At 40.5% G+C, this 20,230-nt stretch overlaps 1 protein-coding gene across 1 annotated transcript; it reads left to right on the top strand.

Annotated features, from left to right (window-relative positions):
* Positions 1 to 12,619: 12,619 nt before the first annotated feature.
* LOC124143051 (fibrinogen-like protein 1) lies at positions 12,620 to 18,668 on the top strand. The gene is made up of 3 exons (XM_046511846.2): positions 12,620 to 12,926; positions 15,467 to 15,569; positions 17,360 to 18,668. The coding sequence occupies exons 1-3, from the start codon at positions 12,627 to 12,629 to the stop codon at positions 18,013 to 18,015; spliced, it is 1,059 nt and encodes a 352-aa protein (XP_046367802.2). The 5' UTR covers positions 12,620 to 12,626; the 3' UTR covers positions 18,016 to 18,668.
* Positions 18,669 to 20,230: the final 1,562 nt, after the last annotated feature.

The raw sequence follows: 20,230 nt of genomic DNA, 5'->3' as shown, positions 1-20,230 counted from the left end.
TGATATTGCTGGAATATTGCTAAAAGCGGCGTAAAACCTCACTCACTCACTCACTCACTCACTCACTCTTGTCACCTGAGATGGACCTACTGTATGACCTGATGCCAGCTTCCTTTCTGTGCCCCGTCACTCCCCATGTGCCACCGCTTCTCGGCCTAGAATGCACGGAGAAGGTCGGCCAACTCAGAAACCGGAATAGTAGATTTCTAATTCCGTCTACGGATATTTTCTCGTCTCCGATGACCAATGGATAAAACAGGTAGGCAAGTCTTGGGTTTTGTTTTTTTATCCCCCGCCCTAACGAAGTTGGCGGGGGATATAGAAATGGGTTCCGTCCGTGTGTGTGTGCGTGTGTGTGTGTGTGTGTGTGTGTGTGTGCGTGCGTGCGTGCGTGCGTGCGTGTGTGTGTGTGTGTGTGCGTGTGCGTGTGTGTGTGTGCGTGTGTGCGTCCCGAAATCGTTTCCGGAGCATAACTCAGAAACCGTTAAATATTTCTCTACGAAACTTTGCATGTCTATCAGACTCATGCTGAACTGGTGCCTTTTGCTATTTAGGAATTTTATAAATTTTTATTTTTTACGTTTCCATGGCAACAAGTTGGACTTAGGTTCTATAAGGGTGGTGTTCGTTTCCGGAGCGTAACTCAAAAACCATTAAATACTTTCTTACAAAACTTTGCATGTCTACTAGGCACATACTGAACTGGTGCCTTTTGCTATTTAGGAATTTTAAAAATTTATATTTTTTACGTTTCCATGGCAACAAGTTGGACTTAGGTTCTATAAGGGTGGTGTTCGTTTCCGGAACGTAACTCAAAAACCATTAAATACTTTCTTACAAAACTTCTTTGCATGTCTACTAGGCACATACTGAACTGGTGCCTTTTGCTATGTAGGAATTTTATAAATTTTTATTTTTTACGTTTCCATTGCAACAAGTTGGACTTAGGTTCTATAAGGGTGCTGTTCGTTTCCGGAGCGTAACTCAAAAACCCTTAAATGATTTCTTACAAAACTTTGCATGTTTACCAGACATATACTGAACTGGTGCCCTTTTCTATTTAGGAGTTTTATAAATTTTTATGTTTTACGTTTCCATGGCAACAAGTTGGACTTAGGTTCTATAGTGTAGAGTTTGTTTCCGGAGCATAACTCAAAACCCATTCAATACTTTCCAACAAAAACTGTGCATGTTTACCAGACAAATACTGGACTGGTCCCTCTTGCTATTTAGGAATTTTAGAAATTTCTATTTTTCACGTTTCCATGGCAATAAGTTGGACATAGGTTCTACAGGGGTGGTGTTCGTTTCCAGAGTGTAACTCAAAAACCCTTAAATACTTTCTTACAAAACTTTGCATGTCTACCAGGCACTTACTGAACTGGTGCCTTTTGATATAGCACTTTTATAAATTTTTATTGTTTATGTTTCCATGACATTAAGTTGGATTGAAGTTTTTATATAGGATTGGTTTACTTAAGTAGTATAACAAATAAACTGTTAAATATTTCCTTGCCAAACATTGCATGTCTATATATAAAGCGCATACTGAACTAGTGCCATTTGATATTAAGGAGTTTTAGAAATGTTTATTTTAGAATTTCCATTGCAGCTATTTTGACATTGGCTAAGAGAAATGTTGGGTCAGTTACCTGGTTTGGGACCATAACGTGTTGAATTGGGCGGGGGATATAGATGACTTTGTCAACTATACGCTTGTTTAATTTAAGTTTCTTTCCTAACCTTTTTATGTTTTATGGTTTCACAAAATCTTAGATTATTTTCCCGATACGATAGTAAATCGGGTTTTAGTTTGGGATTGATCAGGAACAGTCGCGTTTGCTCTGTGTCAGCGGCCACATCTGAGCAGGGTACGACATTATTTTCATTGGTGCTAGATTCCTGTCATTTCCTAAAACAAGGCATCAAAGTCAGTATCGCTCAATAAATCAATTTCGTTCACCTCAGTAATTTTACAGAATTAATTTTCTTCACTTGCGTTATTATCCCCCGCCCAACAAAGTTGGCGGGGGATATAGAAACGGGCTCCGTCCGTACGTCCGTACGTCCGTCCGTCCGTCCATCACGTTTCGTTTCCGGAGCATAACTCATAAACCGTTTAATATTTTTTCAGGTCAGGTACATGCTGAACTGGTGCCTTTTGCTATTAAGAAATTTTAGAAATTTTTATTTTTTACGTTTCCATGGCAACAAGATGGACTTAGTTTCTGTGAGGGTAGGGTTCGTTTCCGGAGCATAACTCATAAACCGTTCAATACTTTTTCATCAAACGTTGCAGGTCTATCAGGTACATGCTGAACTGGTGCCTTTTGCTATTTAGAAATTTGATAATTTTTTATTTTTTACGTTTCCATGGCAACAAGGTGGACTTAGGTTCCAAACTTTTTCTTTTTTTTACGATTTCCATGACAAGTTCCACCCCGGTTAAAAAAGGTTAGGGTTTGTTTAGATTTAATTATGTCATAAATTCTGCAACAGGGGTGGGGGATATAGCCACGTTAGTGGCAAACTCTTGTAAGTATTGAAAGATAGCCATTCCATATCCAAATCACAGCAAGGACAATCCATTTTGTTTCATGTAGCAGCTAGACGACATCAATCGCCAGAACCAAAGCATTTATTTATTTATAAGTCAGATGAAATGTTACAAGACCAGGCAAAAATACTAAATTAATTATATTGCCGATTAATGCAGGTATTAAAAAGAAAATAGAAAAACGAGTTGATCGTAAACACCGATCGAGAATACGGGGAACCCCGGAAAGTAGTTCCGGCAAAAGTTCACACGATCAATTCCACAAAAAAATTGTTCACATCGTGCGATATTTTTTTGTCCGTTCACAGGTGTGTGAACTCCAAATACCAGATCACGTGACTACCCCTTCACCCAATCAGCAAGAAAGAAACAGTGTAAACTTCAAAGTATGAAATTGTTTAATGATAGCTCAAAAACATACTGACATCCTGCTAGTGGTACTTATTCTGTTTTGGATCTTTCACTCTCAGATTCCAATATGTTAACCGAATTTACATGGTCAATCTACGATGACGTGTGGGAGTGACCATTTCCCTTCTATTCATACTGCAAACAACCCAGCTGATGAGCCGCCTTCATCGAGATGTAATTTTTCAACGGCAAATGGGCCTTTATTTAAATCATTATGTGAGGAAATATTGAGGTGTTCTCGGACAAACTGAATGAAATTGCTGACGAACTATTCCTAAGTCCTCTGTAATCCAACACATTCGTAAACCATGATTTGATACAGATTGTGAAAAGGCTACAAAGATAGTGAAGAAGGCAGAAAAGTATTTCCGTCGACATCCTACGGTAATAAATCTTAACGTCACAATAATAAACGCCAAGGCACGGCGTACATTTAAACAAACAAACCGCCAATCGTGGAGACGGTATGTATCAAAAATCAATTTCAATCCGATTTCAAAGGTGTGGAACATGATACAAAAAATCAAAGGTGAAGGTTCAAAATCTTCTCTTCATCATCTTGAAGATGGTGATAAATTGCTAACTGACAAAACTGGCATTGCAAATAAACTGGGCGAAACTTTGGCCAACCACTCTTCATCATCTAATTACGTACCTAACTTTCCAAAATTCAAACAGCAACAAGAGAGGAAAAGTATTTATTTTAGTTCCGACATTAGTGAATATTATAACAAAATGTTTTCAATTCCTGAGCTCCATACTGCACTTGGACAAGCCCATGATACTGCAACAGGAGCTGATTACATCCATTATCAACTTCTGAAAAACACTTGCTGAATCATGTTTAGAATTCTGCTTTGTATCTTTGATGACACATGGACTTCGGGGAATTTTCAGCTTTTGAATACATTCAACAGCAGTCCATCCACAAACAATAAATACTATTTTCTTATTCACTGTCCTGTCTGCAGGCGATTAAAAACATGTCTTCGGTTCACCCATTCATCTTCGATATGTTGGAAATGTACAATGATCTTGCCACTGGCCATAACGATATTGTCTTCATTTGGTTGCCCAGCCATGTCGGCATAGTTGGCAACACAAAAGCAGCACTCAAAAAATCTGTGACACCACTTCTGATCCCATACAGTGATATTAAACCTTTGATTAAATGTTACAACCGAGATCTTATGCAAAAGAAGTGGGACACCCAAGTAGGTGTAAATAAGCTACATGCAATAACAAACCATCGGTTACACTTACTTGGGTTGTCAGTCCAGATTTCAAGAGGTCATTCTGCGACGATGTCGTATTGGCCATTCTCGTTATACACACGAATATCTGTTAAAAGCTGAAGATCCTCCATTCTGTATCCCTTGTGATATGAGATTCACAGTCAAGCATGTTTTGCTTGACTGAGTCGATTTTTCTCTCACCATGGATAAATATTATCATTCATCTTCTTTAAAGGATTTGTTTAAAATGTCAGTACTCCTTTAACTCTTGTTTTCTTAAGAGAAATAGAACTAATAGATCCTTTTTTAATAATTGATATGCATTTTAAATAAGTTAAATATTAGCATCAAATGAGATCATTGATGGCGGTGCCACCCGGGTGCTTAAAGTAGAATAAAAATATTCGTGCAGGTCATGAAGACGTGTGAGTGTGATGTTAGGATGGTTCGAAGATTCGCGGCCGAAAAGAATTGAAAGCGTCAACATATGGACAGTCAGCCTTGCCTTGAAGCGATTGAAGCTATATTGGTTATGTCAAATTGAGATATTGATTTTAGGAAGGTAAGAGCACTCTAGTACTATATTATGGTGATGTGTAAGCTTTTATCTGAAAACGATAATATGGGAACAGTAACTTATTGTTAGATTTCAGTTATGTTTTCTTGTGTCTATGGTAACCAGGTATTTCAATGATCGCCTATCCCACACTAACTACTCTGTTTTCACATCTCCTATACACGTTCAATACAACGTTAAATGTTTGTGATAGTTGAAGGAAGATTAGTAAGAGAACTATAAATAATTCTAAATTCATATTTCAGAACATCACCTCTTGGAAACACCATCCGAATTATTCACGATGGTATTATTCAGGATTAATGGCTATATATTACCCATAAGGTCACGAATATCGTTGAAACTATTTTCAGGAATTCGTACCGAACATTAAAAAAATAGAAAGGATATTTTTTCTGTTCAATGACCCGTAAGTCCCATAGGCTATTCAGGAAACTATTTCAAATATAACAAATATGGAATAACATTTGCTTCGTGCTGATTGGCTTTCCACGCAAACACATCGTTGTTTTGGATGAGAGCTACGTGACGACATATGGACGCATTGTCGAAAACACAATTTTATGTGACGTCATAACAACACTAGATCAAGTGATAGGCTGTCTCCACTTGACATTAGGAAACCTACATTGGTCAACATTTTCTCAGGAAAAACACTATGTGTAATATAAAGAATAACCAATGTGCAACTCGGTATGAGGGATAATTTGTCCCTCGTGAATAATTAATATTAAAGGTTCTTCGCCAAGGCTTGAAATATTATTTCACTCGGGACTGAGCTTGAAATTCTTTAATTTCTTGAAGCATGTAGGTTATTTTCTAAATAGTATTATGAGTAGAATAGAGATACACTGATTTTTCTGTGGTCATTTTTTTCATTCCTAAGATTAACCATAACTTATAGACAACGTCCCTATTTTGTCAGCTTGACGGGCTTTACACTTTGGACAATGCGGAGAAGGCGTCCAACAACGTTTTAGGCTGTTGTGGCTGTACATGTCTGGTCAACATATTTCATATATCTCTGTTGTCGCTGTACATGTCTGGTCAACATATTTCATATATCTCTGTTGTGGCTGTACATGTCTGGTCAACATATTTCATATATCTCTGTTGTCGCTGTACATGTCTGGTCAACATATTTCATATATCTCTGTTGTCGCTGTACATGTCTGGTCAACATATTTCATATATCTCTGTTGTCGCTGTACATGTCTGGTCAACATATTTCATATATCTCTGTTGTCGCTGTACATGTCTGGTCAATATATTTCCTATATCTCTGTTGTCGCTGTACATGTCTGGTCAACATATTTCCTATATCTCTGTTGTCGCTGTACATGTCTGGTCAACATATTTCCTATATCTCTGTTGTCGCTGTACATGTCTGGTCAACATATTTCCTATATCTCTGTTGTCGCTGTACATGTCTGGTCAACATATTTCATATATCTCTGTTGTCGCTGTACATGTCTGGTCAACATATTTCATATATCTCTGTTGTCGCTGTACATGTCTGGTCAACATATTTCATATATCTCTGTTGTCGCTGTACATGTCTGGTCAACATATTTCATATATCTCTGTTGTCGCTGTACATGTCTGGTCAACATATTTCATATATCTCTGTTGTCGCTGTACATGTCTGGTCAACATATTTCATATATCTCTGTTGTCGCTGTACATGTCTGGTCAACATATTTCATATATCTCTGTTGTCGGTATGTCTGTATTCAGGTGGTCCAGGGCGATGCACGCACGGCGATCTCTGGCGTTGTGAGTGAGTGAGTCGAAGTGAAGTGATGTGAGTGAGTGAGTGAGTCGAAGTGAAGTAAGTGAGGTTAAGTGTTTGTTTTGTTTGCTTGTTTGTTTGTTCGTTGTTTAACGCCGCACTCAGCCATATTGAGTGTCATTGATCTGAATTGCGAGGATCGACGCTCATGATGTCAGTCACTGGATTGTCCGGTACAGACTCGATTATTTTACATACCGCCGTCATATAGCTGGAATATTGCTGAGTACGGCGTTACACAACAAACAAACAACAAATATTAACCAAAAGCAACTCACGTGATGTATCCAGTACGTAATATAATATTATGAACGATTTTTGTACACATGGATTCTAAAGTCCAGGTATGTGACAAGTGACAAGTGACAGGCCACTGGAGTATAGGTACAGATGCGAGAACTATTGTCATTGGTTTTGGGGTCAGTTTTGGAGCACAGCGAAATTTTACACGGATAGGAGTAAGCGTATCTGGTTAAGGTCACTTTTCACTTTCAAGGCCAACGGACCCACGTCTGTGTAATATATTATCAATCATTATGCAGTACTGAACATTATGCTGACACGCCGCGATATAACTGGAAAAATATTCAAAGCGGTGTTAAACCCAACTCACTCACTCAATTACTGTAAGCATACATTCAGTGTGGCATTCAGTTTGGGGCAAGGCAATTACGGAGAACTTGATAGAGAAAATCATTGAACTCCATGCAAACCGCCCTCCAGTCAAAAAAAGAAAGGTTTGAATGAGGCAGAATAAACCTGACAAAAAAACAAGCACATCGGGTGTACTCTCGCGAAGGACTTTATGCAGCTTGCACTCATTTTACGGATCACTTGCTACGGCGACACAATTTGTAGCCCTCAAAGCGCACTATATTGGGTCGAGGAAGATCACTGTTGCTCAACTAATCATCTGTTCGAAATCTGACGACGTCAAGAAGTTTGTTTTATGAAAGATAATTAAGGGAAGAATTATGTTTTCTCGAGATGATGTAATCAGTCATGCGTGAAGAAAGCTCACGTGCCATGGATGGTATGCCCGTGCAGCATGCCACCCTCGAGTATCTCAAAAACACAGTATATCCAAACGTTAAAATTCCTTTTTTAAGCTCGGTTTTAAACCGTTATTCCATGACATTGTGTGACCATAGCACGAAGGCGATTATTAAACGCCACAATATGGCAAATATTCGGCATGCATAACGCGGAATGTCTTGCAATGCCATTGGTCGGAATTTGGGGTATCATCACACCGTCGTAAACCGTTTAGTCGAGAAACATGCTTAGACCGGTGATGTACAGGACCGTCCCAGATCCGGAAGACCTGTGATGACACATCGCGAAGACAGGGACCTTCTTCGTCTCATAAGTTGAGAACCCTTTTTAACAAGTACTCGTCTGAAACAGCTGTGGTTGCCCAATCGTCGTTTAAGCACCAGAACCGCCAGGAACCGATTGGATGCATCATGACTGAGAGCTCGGCGAGTCATAAAGCGTCCCTTGTTGAGAGATCACCACAATGTTGCTCGTTTAACATGGTGTATTGCGCGACAAAACTGAGAACTGAGAACTTGGAGACGGATCAATTGGTCAGACGAAAGTCACTTTCTGCTCCACGTCACTGATGAAAGAACGAGAGTTTAGAGGCACCGGAACACGGCCTACACCGGCCTACAGGAACATTAAACCGACTGTTGCATACGGCGGGGGCTCGGTGGTACCACAGGTGGCAACTAACAGGGGCTCAGTACATCGGGGACATTTTGAGGCCAGTCGTCGTTCCTCATTATGACAACCACCCTCTTGCTACTCGACCTAAGTACATGGATGACAATACCATGCCTCATCGTTCGCATACAGTCGTGGGTTACACAAGGGCCCAAGCGACTCTACCCTGGCCAGCAATGAGCCCGGATTTGAACCCCCTTGAACATGTTAGTGATATACTGGGGCGGCGCATACAGGCACGAGATCCTCCTGTACAAGATTTACGTCAATTGGAAGCAGCATTGCATCAGGAGTGGTTGTTGATGACCCATCAACAGATCAAACGCCTGACTGGCGGCATGAGACGTAGGGTGGAATGCGTCATCCTGGCACGTGGCGGTCATACCTGCTACTGATCTGTTTCACGTGTCATGTCAAGTAGAGACTTTAAGGAACATTTTCACATGAAACATCAAACGTAACTCGTTTACGTAATTCTACAGCTCCATACTAGTTTTATGTATTGTCTAAGGTGAAAAACAGTACCTGTGTTACCATGATGTTTTTGTCAGTAAATTCCAATCACAACTCTTATCCAATATCTTCTTCTTTTTTTTGTCAAATGTTTGTTCTATCCGATGACATTTGTATCGCCAAGCTCCTGTGGTCAGTCATCCCATGACATGATTTTGTGTCAATAACGTTTTTCTTTGTGTATATGCTGAGTACTGACCAACATATAAAACAAGTTCTCTATTTTAACAATGCTTCTTATGACCTTCGATGCGCATTGAAATACGTTCATTTGGAGTTTTCCATTTTTATCAATTCCTCGGAACTCGGAATCAACAATGTTGCCTTGGATTAAATGATACACTCGATATAGCGGCAAATGTTGTATTTGTGAATTAATGACATCGATTTCATTTGATAAGACTGGGAAAAGAGGCCGTCAAAAAGTACAACATATCCACATTGTCTGGGATGATTGATTTCGCCTCGAATATCCTGCCCTACCAGTAACTGGCTATTGTCAGTTAGGAGATGGATTAAGTTCCTGATGTCCTTGGCGAATCGACCAAAGGTAAGCATACGGACGTAGACATCGTCAACAAGTACTTTCTTCACAATGGATATGTTCTGTAATGGTAGCCAAGTAGCAGATTGCCAGAAGCCACTGGACCGCAGACACTTCCTTTACTGTGGCACAGGTTGAATCGCAAATTATTAAATCTTACAAAAATATAACTGCAATAAATAAAAGCAACAAAAGATTTTCCGTAACCATAAGAAAGCTCTGCTGAATGCCACACTGAATGCATTCTTACAGTGAGTGAGTGAGTTGGGTTTAAAACCGCTTTTAATATTATTCCAGTTATATCGCGGCGTGTCAGCTTAATGTGGGAGGAAAGCCCGAAGTGATGCAGGTCTCAGAGGTTTATCACTTCGGTGAAACCCACGAGCACGGGTGTGGTGCTGACAAACCTAGAAACATAATCGGGGCGAACCGGGATTCGAACCCACAAATTATTGGTTTCTGGCATGTCGAAGGGACGCAACTCTGCACAGCGAATCACGGCGCCTTAGACGACTGGGCCACCCGTGCCCCCCTGCTAAAGGCAGATGATACCAGGTTTTTGTGAAGAGGTGGACGCATCGGGAACACAAGACAAGTCGGTTGTTCACCTGAAAAAACACAGGAAAATATGTTCCAATTACATCAGGGGGCACGGGTGGCCCAGTCGTCTAAGGCGCCGCGATTCGATGTGCAGAGTTGCGTCCTTGCGATTTACAAATCAGGAAAGGATAGTTCACCCCTCCAGATCTAGCTCGAACAAGTCTGGTTCTGAGATTGTTGACAAAAAGTAACGTTCTGCTCCAATTGGTTCTAAAGATACTTCTGGATTTTAGTCAGAGCTTACATTGAGGTTATCACGCGAGTGTGTTTGGGGATGGTAAATATCCTGCATTGGGAATAAACATTGTATTTAGCGAGCCTTGGCGGGCTAAATACATAGTGTTTATTCCTAATACAGGATATTTACCATCCCCAAACACACAAGCGTGATAACCTCTTTATCATATAATATCATTCTTTAATTCTGTGCTTCAAAATCGCCTTCCCTCTCTCACAAACATTACCGAAACATTGCGAGTTTTCCTGGAATGCACGCATTAATATTTATTACGTCACAGGGTAAGTGATGTGTCAGTCAGACAGTGACAGTAGCAAATATAGTTCCAACTGAAATCTGTTTCTTATACAGTGGCGAAGCAACATATATACGCAAAACAACAATTGTTTTTAATTGCCTTTCGCGGCAATCCATCGGTCTGTCCGCTAGTGTAACTGCCCTTTGTCAAAGGGACGCAACTCTAACCCTAGACTATGAGAGGTCACGGCCACGGTCAGACATTGTTGACAGTCGGTCTGTCCTGTCATAACGTTAGAAGTGTAGTCAAATGTACACACAGCGACAAAACGAAACAAGGTAACAATTCAAACATATTTCGGCCAAATCCAACAATTTTAATTTGTGGAGAAGGTTTCAAGCCGCAGAGCTCTACAAGCACAGATATGGCTACTGATCCCGCTTGGCTAGGCCTCGTGCCCTCGCAAAATTGTTTCGAAATTTATATCTCCAAATTTGCCAAAACTTATAAAATGCCTTAGCTACGTCACAGTTAGACACTGATTTTCTGTTTATTAGACTGTTCTTTTGATAATGATAGCAATTATCCCTGTAGTTAGTCCAGATTCCCGATGGTTAATTCTGACTCGATCGCCGAATGACGAGGGCGACGCTATGTTTGTTTATAACAGTGAAAGTAGTCCCTACTTGACCTTTGATATTTGCATCTCTATCCGCATATGACACAAACGGATATCGTTTTTATCCTTTGGCCTTATCCTGCCGAGAAACCTACCCATTATATGATAATTGTAGATATTAATCGGGGCATATCATTTAAGAGTCATTCCTTGCTTTTGTGAATGTCAGGTCACCGCGTTTTTGTGGTTCGGCTAATGAGGACTTAGCTGATGTTGACCAGTCGTTAAAATCTGTTGTTTGGGTAGAGGAAAGCTTAATCTGAGGTTTTGTTAGAGGGTTCATGTGGATGTACCAGTTCACCTCTCCATTTTGTGAATTGTAAGACAGCTTTAGTGTCTGGGTTGGTCAAGGTGGGGGTCGTACAAACTCTACCTGTCAAAGGTATAGACTTGCTCATTGGGAATGATTTGGCAGGGGAAGATGTTTGGCTGGTCCTGTTGTTTGACTAGAGCTAGCACTTCGGAAAGTACTTAAAATCTTGAAAAAGACATTCCAGGGATTGTTTCTTCATGTGTTGTTACTCGTGCTATCGCTAAGCAAAGTTATTCTGAGAACGATTCCAGTTATGATTTGGGTGGCATTTTCATGGAACATTCTCTTGACCTGTCTAAATTGTCGAGGGAGAGTACAAACATTTCGGCTGTTAAGAATGTTCTGGGTAGGGTGCAGTTAGTTAAGTTACAGGGGGAGACCCGTGAAGATACGGGGTGCATTAGGTCTTGAGCAATCCATGCTTGCCGTAAAAAGCGACTATGCTTGTCGTAAGAAGCGACTAACGAGATCGGGTGGTCAAGGCTTGCTGACTTGGTTGATGCATGTCATCGTATCCCAACTGCGTGGATCGATGGCTCATGATATCAATCACAGGATTGTCTGGTCCAGAATCGATTATTTACAGACCGCTGTCATATAGCTGGAATATTGCTGAGTGCGGCGTTAAACAACAAACAAACGAAAGAATACAAAAGGGTCGGTCCAAAATGACAGGCAGATTAAGTACACTCCTTATCCTTATCGATCCCCATCACCAGATTTGTTTTTTGCAAATATCATTTCAGTTCATGTGGTACTAAGTCATAATATACATTATTTGAGGACACGCTTATTTGTTTGAACCATTACCTGCCGTGGAAGAGTAAATGGCTTCATAATAACTGCTATGTACAACAAAGCACAGTTTATTATCGTTACAATAAACCACTTGAGAAATACTGTTCATAAGGCCTTTTATATCATGTCTTTTCTAAGGTTGTCTCTGCTATTATGCCAACACTTGAACATGATTGACAAGGCGATTGCTTACAGCATGTAACAATCTATTCATTAAATTTCTACAGAGTTATTTAGGCGTTACTCTCTACCATATACGAGCAGAACAGCCATCGCTATTCGTCTTCTCGTGCAAGAAGATCTCAGGTTTAGTATTGATCTTGACTGAAGTCACTGCGCAAGCAGTTGATTTACCAGCTTTGTGACACACCCTCAGTCCATCGTCCACTGCATAGCAACCAACATGTTTTCTTCAATGATAGTTTGTATCTTTCTGCAGTTTTTCATAGTAGAAATTCAAAGTATTTTCGGGGACATATCAGAAGGTATGGCTGCTTTTGATAAATATTCTGAATGCTCAGCTTTTCAAACACCGCCAGTGAGCCAAGGCGTGTACCGGGTACGTACGAAGACGGGATGTGCCAGAATATGTTCTGAAGACACTGCTTGTGCAGCTTACAGTGTCTCTGGATCTCTATGCCGGACACACGATGAGGCGTTCCAGATTGGAGAATGCTACAGTGGAGGCTGGAAACATTATAATGTAAGTTGAATGCTGTAGTATATCTCCGAAACACAACAGCGTCAGTAGGAAGATATTTAGAGGTTGGAAACAACGTAAATAAATGATACAGCAGAGATCTGATCTTGAAAACACTACACTAAAATGTTACTATAGAGGTTAGAAACACTACAGTGTATGTAGAAAGCCATTGCAGATCTTGGAAATAGCGACAAAACCCTTTCCATATTCATATGATTTGTTTTTTTGTTGTTTAACGCCGCACTCAGCAATATTACAGCTATATGACGGCGGTCTGTAAATAATCCATTCCAGTGATTGTCATGAGCATCGATCCCCGCAATCGGGATATGATGACATGCATCAACCAAGTCATCGAGCCTGACCACCCGATCCCGTTAGTCGCCTCTTTCGACAAGCATAGTCGCCATTTACGGAAAGCATGGGTTGCTGTAGATCTATTCTGCCCCGGATCTTCACGGGTACCTTATTCTTATGAGAACTCGTCGAAAAAATGTCGTTTATACGATTCCGAGTGTATCATCAGAATCACTATCACATGGTGACGATACCAGGTGTTTGCGAAAAGGTGAGAGTATTCTGCCCCAGTTGTGGCACCAATCACAAACACAGTCAATTTTTCACCTGAAAAAAAACGCGCACATGTGGATGAAGTCAGTGAACGGAATTGCATCAGACGTCTTTTTGTCACATGCGTAAGATATGGAAATGTCCTCCACATGTCTACCATAAAACTTTTTGAAAGCTTTACTGAGTCTTTGAATGTTGTAACCTTGATCAAACAACTTCTGAGCAAGAGTCACATGGCACTCTTTGAAATCTTGGTTGTATGTCAAAAGTTGCAAAATGTAAACACCAAAGGCTGGAGCTGCTGGAATATTGCTCGACATGAAGGGAAAAGATGACTATTGGAATTTTGAAGTCATCCATCTTGTCGTACAGTCTTGAAGAGAGTGTTTTGTCACTCTGAATCTTTATGCATAGCTCTAAATATGAAACAGATGAGGCGGCCTCAGTGGTATCCTTTATTTGTAGTTCAGGTGAGTAAATCAGTGGAAGGGAATTTGCTATTTGATTGTTATTAAACGATATCAGATCATCGATATACCGGAAGCTTAAATCAAAGTTCTTTGCCAAATTACCTTGTTTTGACTTTGTCAATCCGAACAGAAATTCCGATTCATATGCATAAAGAAACAGATCCGCAAGAAGGGGAACACAACTGGTGCCCATGGGAATGCCTACTTTTTTAACTAAATGTCTTACCCCCAAACTTTACGTAGATGTTATCTATGAGGAAGTCCAGCATTTCACATAATGTTTTCTCAGTAAACCTCATATGGCATTTGCTTTCATTTTTCACAACTTGTCCTGAATCTCTGAATATAGATACGTAACTGTATCTGTGTACAGCGCGTTTAGTTTGGATCTAGGAATGAAGTTATTCCTTACGTTTGTCGTCTCAATATATGTATTATTAACTTCTCGTCACGATATATTGCCGATATGTTAACTCACTCACTCACTCACTCACTTGAGATTGTCATAGTGGTGTACAAAGTTGAAAAATCAAATGTTTTGACAGAATGGAATTTGGTTCTTTTCTGAGATTGCAAAAAGTCAAGCAAATCCTTTGATAAAGTTTTGAGAATCCACAAGGTATTATATCCACTTGTCTCAAATAATTCCTGTGAATATAAAGAAAGTCCTTCCTTGATTGTATCAAGGATTATGATTAGTCTTTGAGAAAGGGATTTAGTGGTACATTTGCTGGACCCAGCAATATATCTCTCTTTGTAAGGATTTTTATCGAGATTTGGACAAAAGAGAATGGACATGTCTTCGAGAGTCAAAAGTTGACAGTACTGATTTATGGTTTGGGCAGATTTCTTTCTCACTAAACATACTGGCCTTATATGTGGCATTATTTGATATGTCATTTATACCAAGTTCGTTGATGCTTACATATAATGGATATGTTATTTGAGGCCTTGTCAGTGGGAGCAACTGCAAACATTTCATGTAGGGCAGCCAGCCTTTGGATAACAGCCGGCTGGGACATAATGGTTTTATTCCAATTCCGATTCCTCTTTTTAAGACCGCCGTCATATAGCTGGAAAATTGCTGAGTGCGGCGTAAAACAACAAACCAAATCCTCTTTTTAAGTTTGTGCATTCTACCAACGACAACATCACACACTGACTTAACCCACTCTGAAAGACATTCAACAGGTTCAAAGGCCGGAGCTGCTGGAATACTGCTCGACACGAAGGGAAAGTTGATTTCATCCCTCTTGTCTTTCAGTCTTGTGTCGAACCGTCTCACTCTGAATCTTTATGCGCGCGCGCACGCACACACACACACACACATACACGTTATATCAGTGCAATAATCTTGGACGCTACGTCAAACCTCATTTCACCTCACCAAATATGTTCATGCAGTGAAAGAGTTGAACAACTGCGATGAAAATATTGTGCATATAGTAGGTTACTAATTGATCCTATAACATAGCTCTCTGTTATGATTATATTTTTCAGATCCGTAAACGCTGCACGAAAGATGGCAACACTGACATCGATACACTTAAGTGTAAATGCTATGGTGGATATATTGGCAACGACTGTGAAAGACTTATGATCGGTGGGTTGTTTTTCGAGATCATGTGGTGTCATCAATAAAATTTAGTTATCTGTTCATATAAAATTTAACATTATTTTGCCTTTTACGCCCATAATAATGAACAGCAGATGTATTTGTATGAGATGAGCAGATATTTGAAAACGAATTCAATTTTAGTGGTAGACCGTGATTCGTACGAATTAGGTTTATTTATTCCATGTATTCCACAGGCTGACTGATATGACATTTCTCTTCTGATTAATACAGCTGAAATTTGGCATGCACGATTCAATAAATGATGATACAGTGTGTCAACTAATTATTTCTTCTTTTAAGTGAAGTTTCATTGAATTAAGGAAGGCTGCACGTACCTACTATTCTGAAACAGATTGACCGACGAAACAGGTCGAACAATTTCCTTCAATTGATGACAACAGTTACACTTTTTCAGAGGGTTCTGTTATTTTGATGAAATGGAATAAGGGAACGCTTAGTTTAAGACACAGTTCAGTTGTTTATTTATCAGGAAGTTTCAGACTCGTCCACGAAATACGCATTTGAAACAATGCACACAAACACATCCCTACAGTTGCTTTTGCACAAGCAAAAGACTCAAGAAGATCCGGGGAACAATAGGTCCTCAGCAACCCATGCTTGCCGTAAAAGGTGACTATGCTTGTCGTAAATGGCGACTAACAGGATCGGGTGGTCAGGCTCGCTGACTTGGTTGATGCATGTCATCAATCCCAATTGCGTGGATCGATGCTCATGATGTCAGGCACTGGAGTGTCTGGTCCAGACGCGATTATTTTACAGACCGCCGTCATATAGCTGGAATATTGCTGAGTGCGAGGTTAAACAAACCAACCAACCAACCACAAGCAAAACATTATGTAACGGGCATCAAGACCCAGGCACATTCAAAGCCAATTCAGACAAAAGCAGAGTTGATTGAACGACTCCGACTATATCATAAGCAGGTGTTCATAAATTACCCACCAGTGGCACCCGTCACAAACACATGCACAGGCAAGTCACTTGTTTAACTGTGAAAACATTATTGAACGATATTAGATCATTGATATACCTGCAGTTGAAGTTAAACTCCTTGGCAATATTCCTATGTTTCGCTTTGGCCAAATTCCGATTAATGTGCATAAAGTAACATATCACAAAGAAAGGGAGCACGATTGATTTCCATATGGGTGTCTCCTTCTAGGCTACAGGTCTACATTAAAGGATGTTGCATTTTGTAGCGACGCGCATATTTGCTCCAACACTCTGAGACATCACTTCACAGAGATAAGAAGGGGCTTCCTCATTTTTCTTCATTCTCGTGAAGGTTCAAAACAAGTGTCATGATAAAGTTGTTTTCATTGGGTGTATATAGACCAGCCAGTCACAGCCGTTACTGCTGACATCTGTAAGAAAACTTAATCGAGAAACACCACGTCGGTAATGTTTTGTTTGTTGGTTTATTGCTTAACGCAGCACCCGGCAATATTCCAGCTATATGACGGCGGTCTGTGAATAATCGCGTCTGGACCAGACAATCCAGTGATAAACATCACGAGCATCGATCCACGCAATTGGGATATGATGACATGCATCAACCAAGTCATCGAGCCTGATCACCCGATCCCGTTAGTCGCCTCGTACGACAAGCATAGTCGCCTTTTAAGACAAGAGTGGGTTGCTGAAGACCCATTCTAGCCCGGATCTTCACGGTAATGTACTGAGCCTGTATGAATATAAGGATAACTTTGACAACGAATCCGGACATTAAGTACATACTGACAATATACTTTCAGATTGTTCCGAGGGTTTTGACAGTGGTCACTATGAGGGAAAAGAAGGACTGTTTCACATTCACCCTGCTTTGTCTCCGGAACCCTTTCAAGTCTGGTGTAGGATGGCGTATGGCGGTAATACATTTATACAGAGACATGCGCATAACTCCACCAATTTCTACCGTGCATGGCAAGATTACAAAGATGGATTCGGCGATCTACGTTACGATTTCTGGCTCGGAAATGACAAAATGTCCTACCTTGTCAATGGACGGGATTACATACTTGTTTTTAACTACATAGATATGTCCACCTCTTTCATCAGACAGCAGATGTACAAGAAATTCAAACTTAATCGTTCCAATGGTTATCAGATGTCATATGAGGCCACATGGGGAAGCGTAGACAGTTCATATGATGGTGGTGATTGTTTGGGTGAATTGAGGGGACAGCGCTTCTCCACCTTCGACCAAGATAATGATGAAAGCCCTCTGAACTGCGCTGAAGTACACCAGTCTGGATTCTGGTTCAAGAACTGCACCCCCTGTAACCCCAATGGCGTCTGGTCAGAGACTCCAGACAAGAAGAGAGCTGGTGTACCAGAGGAAATGTTCTGGACATCTGTTCATGGGGATAACCTGATGCTATATTGCTGGGCCTTTTTAATAGCCAATTAATTATGATTAACTTTTAGTTGTGATCATTGTAATTCCTGCATTCTGATTCGCTGAATTGGTCACGTGTTATTGCATTCATTTCCCAATGAATGTAAAAACATTAAGCCACGCTCACCGAGGCTGCATATTTTTATTACTACGGAGTGTTTTGTGAAACCAAATATTACAGTCAAGGGAAGTAACTCTCTGCTCACGTGTATCGTCATGCACAGGATATTTAGCCAAATTCATGCATATTCATTGTCCAAACTACCTTTGAAACCGAAGGTAGTGGAGGAATGAAACTGCAAACATGCAGGCTAAATCGCCTGTGGTTTTTTTCCCGCTCCCCGTGGTTCCACATATTTCATGTCTTCAGGTTTCATTTCTCGCCCGCATTTTTCTAACACTGTCTTTCCCTTCTCAGGGAACCAAATTAATGTTCGAAACTGGCGGGAACTGACCATGTCATTCGAAACAGCCGCCTTCTACCGGACATATTTGTTCCGGGTCGTTACAGTCTGACCTGTTCTTCGCCTCTTGCCTTGATTGACAGGTCCTATGAACTTTAGATCATACTTCCCGTTGATTGGCTACTTACTTTATAGGCGTGTCAAGTTAGGTGCACAAATTAAGCAATCCCCTGATCAATCTCATTAAAATCAGATCTTAGTTTTCGCTACCGCTAAACAAAGATCTGAGGACATCCCATCACGGGTCACGTCAGAACGACCTTTCGCGAATTTTGACCGACCAATGAAATGACTGACAAGAAATCGACAGTAGCCAATCAGAAGGCAGCTTTCTTGAGCTTTACGACACTTGTTTCAAACTGGCGACTACGCTTCGAAACATATTTTGAGGTTTTCTCGATTAAAAAAAATAAAACTGATAAGAAGAACATTCTGTAATGGCTTCTAGATGGCCTAGATTGTATTGATATAATCATAAAACCCGTTACTGTCGTTCGGAATACCCCCTGTTAAATATTTCGTGGTTGCATGATAAGAAAACACATTCCGACTGTCACTTTCATGATCTGGAAAGCGACGCTCTGATTGGTTGGATGAAAGGTCGTTCTGACGTGACCCTTAATGGGATGTCCTCAGATCTTTGTTTAGCATAGCGAGACCTAAGATCTGATTTTAATGTGATTGTCCCCTGATTTATGTCACGCTAAATTATTTTTCCTTCACCTGGAATATTTATTAATCTGCTTTGATCTACTTGTATACAACTGTTTTCGGGTGAACTATTGTAGAATAACAAGGACTGTGGATTATTTTCGGTTCATTGAGGTATGAATAAAAAAACCTGACTTATGCAAACTGTTTCTTAATGAATTTTTGGAATTTCAAATTACTCTTGATTCATACAATTATCATGGTCACGCGCTGATGATACACTTCTCATATCGATAGTGAAGGTAAAAAGGTTTCTGAAGCCACCCTGAAAAGCCTATTCACGACAGGTTTGAGGTCATCGTTGTCCTCATAACACTTTCCATGTAGGTGTTCTTTCAGTTTAGGAAACAGGTGGAAATCACTTGGTGCCAGGCCTGGCGAGCATGGAGGGTGAGGAAGCTCTTTGAACCCTGCAACCTTTGCAAGTCGAGAGGTGTGGGAAAAGGCATTGTCATGAAGTAGTACAACTGCAACAGTCTAACATTTATGTGACAGTATCTCTAGCACCTTGATTGAATCTTCATTGATGGAAGTTGAGGGACGTCATCATCAAGGTTTGTTCTCCCAGCCTTAAACATGTCGAGGTCATTAGAAAAGGACTCGACAAGGAGAATATGTTGCTTTTTTAGTTTTATCGTCCATTTGTAATAAGTTCAAGGTCGTCCATGTAAAGGAGGTGAGTAAGAGGTGTTAGAGTAAGAGGTCCAGGATGATATCTTTCTTCTGATTAGCGGGGGAATGGTTGGCTCAGTCTTCTAAGGCGCCGCGATTCGCTGTGCAGAGTTGCGTCCCTTGGGCACGCCAGAAACCTATGATTGTGGGTTCGAATCCTGGTTCGCCCCGATTATGTTTCTAGGTTTGTCAGCACCATACCCGTGCTCGTGGGTTTCAAGTAATGGTGTTTGGACAAATGGGAACAGTTTCCAATAGTGGTTTCGAATACGATCAGGCTCTGGCGCCGAATTGGATTTGGACTTTTAAAATACATTATTCAGGCAATTAGGTATAATGAAACACAACAATGGTGACCTTTGGTTTTCATGTACACAATC

Source organism: Haliotis rufescens, unplaced genomic scaffold (assembly GCF_023055435.1).
Source record: "Haliotis rufescens isolate VD_foot unplaced genomic scaffold, xgHalRufe1.0.p SCAF_4, whole genome shotgun sequence".
Lineage (NCBI taxonomy): Eukaryota > Metazoa > Mollusca > Gastropoda > Lepetellida > Haliotidae > Haliotis > Haliotis rufescens.
Note: the sequence above shows the minus strand (reverse complement) of the source record. Positions and strands in the feature narration are given on the sequence as shown.

Bases quoted from the DNA above. Each gene is read 5' to 3' on its own strand.
- LOC124143051 (XM_046511846.2), top strand. From the start codon at position 12,627: ATGTTTTCTTCAATGATAGTTTGTATCTTTCTGCAGTTTTTCATAGTA. The intron at 12,927-15,466 runs GTAAGTTGAATG...TATATTTTTCAG, and splicing joins GAGGCTGGAAACATTATAAT to ATCCGTAAACGCTGCACGAA. The intron at 15,570-17,359 runs GTGGGTTGTTTT...ATATACTTTCAG, and splicing joins CTGTGAAAGACTTATGATCG to ATTGTTCCGAGGGTTTTGAC.